Source organism: Micromys minutus, assembly GCF_963924665.1.
Source record: "Micromys minutus genome assembly, chromosome: 12".
Lineage (NCBI taxonomy): Eukaryota > Metazoa > Chordata > Mammalia > Rodentia > Muridae > Micromys > Micromys minutus.
Window position 1 is genome coordinate 5,924,644 of NC_137981.1, and position 6,167 is coordinate 5,930,810.

Here is a 6,167-nt window from a genome sequence, read left to right on the forward strand (position 1 = left end):
AAAATTCCATGTAGTTTTACACAGCTACAATTACTTAAACTATATAGTCCTTTGAGAGGACTTTTAAGGTTTAGGACTTATACTGGAGTATGAAACACCTCTACACAACGACAAATCTCAATATGAAAAGGCTATTTATTCCATTTAACAGCCTTGGTTCAAAAGGCTAATTACCTGGGTAAGAAAAAAACTACTGAAATACCCTGCAGGGTATTTTATGTTTTAAATGTACTACTTTTCCTTTGAAGGTTAAATAGTTTTGGTCCATAAAATGAATGAACAATAGACAAAAGTTAAAAAAAAATGTATGCATACTTTATTACAAGACTAAGATCTGGAACTGAGAAACCCAATGAGAGTCAAAGCAGTCACTTAACTTTGTGTAGATTTGAACCAAGGGATGCCTTAAGTCTCCAGAGTAAAGATCAAGACCCATGAAGGTATGTAAGGACTGTGTACAGTAAGTGTTGTTATCACAATGCAGAGAGATGTCTAGGTAACAGTACTTTGGAAATGTCTGTGTGGGCCACAGCAGACCCTTGCAATGCCAAGTGGAGGTGCTGATAGCAGGTAAGAGGCCCCTGTCCTTGCTTTTGTAATGCAGATGCGTGCAAATTTCTTCTTAAGAAAAGACAGCTGTTTAAAGCCATTCCTGTCCTTGGAAGTCTGCAGCATCTGAAAAACTTGAAATCTCACAAGAAACATTTGGGGTGGAACGTTTTTTTTTTACTCTCTCCAAAACCTGTTTCTCCACTGTACATAGGAACTAGTACTGAAGCTAATTTGGAACTTAGACTACAAAACATAACACTAATATATCTCCAATGTGGGAAGCTAAAACTTATTCCATTTTCTTCTAATTACTTTTCCTGTTCAATAAATACTGGCTACTGTGTCCTCAGCTAAATATCCATAAGCTCAAGCATAGTTTTATGAAGCAACTTTTGACATGTCCAGGCACATCCTACTTCCTAGACTTCCACAGTCCTTTGAAGATGGCTTCCCATGGCTTATTAGATAAAATATCATATTACACCTGCATGGCTTCTAGAAAAACTGACAGCTTTTCCTGTGCGTACCAGTGTCTACTTGAGATAGCCTTCCCAAGAGCAAGTTACAGTCACTGGAAACAAAGACAGAGAAAACCAGTGGCACCGATGGATGGAAGCTAGCACCATTTACACACAGAATGTTGTCACGGCCTTTTATGTTCGATAGAAACATTGCCGATGCATCTTTTCATGGAATTGGCTTTTGAAATTGCTGCAGCATTATCCATCCACATTATCCATCCACATTATCCATGCGTTGTCCCAGATGGGCAGAGGTGTGTTAGTTTCTTGTAATTATTTCCTTTCCACACCACAGGTGCCTCTACGACTTCCTATCACCCTCCTCAAAGCCCCTGACACATCTCTGTTCCTCAGACTATAAATAACAGGGTTGAGCAAGGGGGTGAGGATGGTATAAAAAGCTGAGAAGATTTTATCTTTGAGTGGAGTGTGATAGGCTTGGGGAAGCATATAGGTGTACAAAGCAGCCCCATAAAACAATGTCACCACACTCACATGTGATGAGCAGGTGGCAAAGGCCTTCTTCCTCCCTTCTTCAGACTTTATCTGATGTACTGTAACCAGTATCTGGGCATAGGATGTGATAACCACAGAGAAAGGGACCAACAGCATCACCACACAGCAGATGTACATCACCATTTCATATATGGCTTTGTCACCACATGCCAACCTCAGCATTGTGGGAGCCTCGCAGAAAAAGTGGTTGATCTTGTGGGACTCACAGAATGGGAGACTCATGGTGATGGGGGTGAGGAGAAAACTGTCCAAAGCCCCGCCGAACCAAGAGCTGGATAAAATGATCCAGCAGACCCTCCGACTCATGAGGACGGGATAACGGAGTGGATTGCAGATGGCCACATAGCGGTCATAGGCCATAAGTCCCAGCAGAAAGAACTCGGCCCCTACAAAGCCCATGTAGAGAAAGTACTGGGCTGTACAGGCAGCAAAAGAGATGCTCCCATTGCCTAAAATGTAATCAATCAATATCTTAGGCACTATAGTGGAAATATACATCATGTCAATGAAGGAGAGGTGGCTGAGGAGGAAATACATGGGGGTGTGAAGGTGAGGGTCTATATGAATGAGAAAGATCATGATTCCATTAGCTACTATGGCCAGGAAGAACGTGACACAAATAACACTGAACAGAAATCCTGAGGCTTTGTGAGTGAAGAGCCCCACAAAGGTGAAGTCACTGGCAAAGGTTTTGTTTCCATCCATATGCTTATATCTGAGCTGAAAGTATAAAGAGAGAAGGAAGAGTTACTGAAAAATTTCAAGGTAAGTAATCACTACAAATGTATGAATGAGTTCTTTAAATTAGACTCCTTTGATTTCAAGTGCTTTCTGGTAAGTCAATTGTAGCTTTTCTTTTGGTCGTATCTTCTTGTAGAAGAATAACCTGAAAGTCAGGGTTCCTGGCATGAAATTGAGTACTTATTTGATAAACAGTTCTTAAAGCAAAAAACTTTGATTATTATTGCCTAGTATTTGGGACCTATAGAGACAGCTTCTTCTTCTTCTTCTTCTTCTTCTTCTTCTTCTTCTTCTTCTTCTTCTTCTTCTTCTTCTTCTTCTTCTTCTTCTTCTTCTTCTTCTTCTTCTTGAGTACAGTATGATTGATAAAAATGTATATACAACAGCAAACAACAGTATTTTAAATTAATTTTATACAACCAAGTAATTTAGAACAATATTTGATCAGATTGTGAGTTTTCTTCACAGTTTAAAAATGTGCCAAAAATAAATTTGGCTCAGCAGATAAAGAAGGTTACCACCAAACTTGGTAACTCAAATTTGAGCAGCAGATCTCAAGATGGAAGGAGAGAACTGACTCCTGAAAGCTGACTTCTGATGTCCACATGCATGCCATGATACCTCTATATATGATAAATAAATAAATATAATACTTTAAAAAGAAATATAAAAGACTTTACCAATTCCACTAGAAATAACCATGAAGCTGTGGACTCTGTTGAATACTATAATAAGCTGTAGTGAGTGGAATAAAAATATCACTCATTATTGACCATGGCTGTTATCCAGTTTCTCATTAATATACTGCTATATGTTGTTTACGCACTGATACATTTGCAATAATTTTGTTCACTGTAGTAGACGTCAGGGAGTGTTTTCTTGTGTTTTAATATCTCCCTGAAAGAGAAACCCTGAAAGCAGTAACAGAGGAGGGAAATATGTTTGGATAGTGCTAATAAGGTGCTATGGGAGAAACATTATCACAGACAGTAAAAGAAGATGAACATAAAACTACCATCAATAGATTTGAATATGGCCTTTACTACAGACTAGAAGACAATACTGTGCTGAAAACTTAACAGCTCAGACTACGTTAGGAACAAAAGCCAACTCAGGAAGAAAGCTGACTTTGAGAGAGGAGCAGAGGGCTGAGCTTAGTGGTAGAGCACTGGCTTAGTTTGCATGAGGCCCTGGGTCCATCTTAACACCATATGACACAAATGACAACTGTGAAATAGATGGTGGGGGACAGGCAGTCAGTTTCTCAAGGTAAGTGAGCCAGAACACGGAGCTCAAATTAATTTTTTAAGTATTACCAGTGGAATGAACTGCATTTTAAAGATGAAATAACATCACATAACATTTTAACATATTTACAGAACATTTAACATATTTATCACGATCTTTTAAGAAATTTCCCCTTTACAATATTTGTGCTATTTATCTTCACCATCACCATAATTATTATCAACATCATCGTTATCACTTTAGCATCTCCCTGAACCCTAAAGGTTTGCAAGAGGGAAACATATGTCTGGGTTAGACTGCCACTGTCCTGGCTGTGTCTTCTGACCTGTGTCACCATCAGTCTCCTTGAACATCTAAGACACCTTTGCTCTCAAAAGTTTCTTGATTTATTGAGGCAGTCATAAGTTCTAGGATGGTGATACAACAAAAGTATGAAGGGTCTTCCACTGGGGGAGAGCCTGGAAGACCCCGGGAGGATGAGCATCTATATGAATAAAGGATTCAGTGTTTGAAAATAGAAGGAAAGGAAAAAAACCAAAGCATTCTGTAGGCTGGACACAAATTTGTTATGACAGAACACAGGTAGGAAGAGCAAAAATGTATTGGAATACATCAAATTAAAAACCTCCCTGATAGGGTTGTTCTTCAATGATACAGTTTGTCTGATGTGTACAAGACTTTTGGCTCTATTCTTCTCCCAGTAATTATTATTATTATTATTATTATTATTATTATTATTACAAAGAAACAATCATCTGAAGGACAAAGGAAGCAATCAATAGTGAAAAAACCATTTGTAAGAAAGAAAAAATCTTTGAAAAATATCACAATAAAACTTAAAATTTTTGTACTAACATGAAAATAGATTTAAAAATTTCAAGCTTTATTTATTTATTTAATGTATATGAGTTCTCTATCTTCATATACACCTGCATGACAGAAGAGGGCAACAGATCACACTACAGATGGTTGTGAGCCACTATGTTGTTGTTGGATATTGAACTCAAAACCTCAGGAACAGCAGCTAGTGATCTTATACTGAGCCATCTTGCCAACCCCAATATTCTTTAAAACACCAATAAACTAATCAAAATTGAGGATAAGTGTTTAAACTATTCCTTTAATTCTTTTTGAGATTATAATATAAGACAATATTTTCTTCTTCCATTTTCTTCCTCCACAATCTCCCATATACCCTTCTGTCTGTCTGTCTGTATAATTATTTATTTATACATAAATATATGTGTTTATATATTTGAAACATATATATTTCTAAATATAACATGCTTAGTCCATATAATGTTATTTGTACGTATGTTTTCAGGGATGACTTTTGCCCCTGGATATAAAATGGTGTGCATTTTCCTGGAGAAGACCACCTCCCCAACTCCACACTTTTCTCAGTTGCCTATAGGTCATTTTTCTGTTTGTTTGTTTTTTTCCTTTTTTTTTTTTTTTTTTGGTCGGTTCAAGACAGCATCTCACTATGTAGTGCTAGTTGCCCTGGAGCTCACTATGAAGATAAGGCTGACCTCCAACTCACAGAGCTCAGCCTGCCTCTGACTTCTGAGTGAAGCACGTAAAAGTGTGTACCACCTTTCCATGTGTAGTTTTTTTGTGTAGGGTTGGGGCCAAAATTATTTCTAAAGACAAATCAGACATGACTTTCAGAGGCCTAGGATAGGACCTTCGTTGCAGAGCGTGTGCATTGATGATCAGATTCTTTCTCATTGCAGTGGATGAATGGACAAGAGGTAACATAAAAGAAAGGCTAACTTCTTTGCATCTCTGAGGGTGCAGCTCATCATGTCAGTGAAGACCTGGCTGTAGGTGATAGATTTCAGCTGGGATGGAAAGTTCTTGCTCACACCTGGGCACATCAGGAAACACTGATGTATAGAAATGAAGGCTGGACTGTATGTCTCATGGCCTGACTCCCAGATGTGCCCACCTTGCAAAACTCCACAAATCCTACCCCTACAAACACCTGGAGACTAAGTATTTAAACACAAGTTTTTGAAATATTTTCCACCCAAACACCTCATGCACATGGCCTTGGATTTTATCCACAACATCACAAAAAGCATTCACAAAATGCTCAGTATCATTAGTCATCAGGGAAATTTAAATCAAAACCATGATGCAATATCATCACCAGTTATAATAACTATTGTCAAAAAGACAAGGTAAGTGCTGACGACTAGTTACCTTCCCATATTCACTGCAGCACAGTCTTGCAGTCGCTCTATGAAACCTACCTAACTGTCCAAATAGGAAAGAAGGAGTAAGGATACATACATAGACACATATACACACATACACAACAGAATACAGGTAGGACATAACTGTAATGAAGTGACATTAAGTAACTCATACATGCTTTTCCTCATATGCAGAACCTAAAATTATTGACACCCTAGAAGTTCAGAGTAGATACATCTAGTGGATAACAAGGATAAGGAAAGGGTCCAAGGGCATGGAGGCAGGTTACCTTTGTATAGAAAGTACAGTGGTGCATGAAGAACCCGTTTTGTGATTCAAGTATATGTCAGAGCAACCAAGGTGAGCAATAGTTTATTGTGTATGTCA

The 6,167-nt window shown here is 38.2% G+C and overlaps 1 protein-coding gene across 1 annotated transcript; it reads right to left on the reverse strand.

Annotated features, from left to right (window-relative positions):
- Nucleotides 1-1,346: 1,346 nt before the first annotated feature.
- LOC308427709 (olfactory receptor 2T6-like) lies at nucleotides 1,347-2,294 on the reverse strand (the record flags this gene model as incomplete). The annotated part of the gene is made up of 1 exon (XM_080925890.1): nucleotides 1,347-2,294. One exon carries the CDS (start codon nucleotides 2,292-2,294, stop codon nucleotides 1,347-1,349), a length of 948 nt encoding a protein of 315 aa, XP_080782016.1.
- Between the last annotated feature and the right edge of the window lie 3,873 nt (nucleotides 2,295-6,167).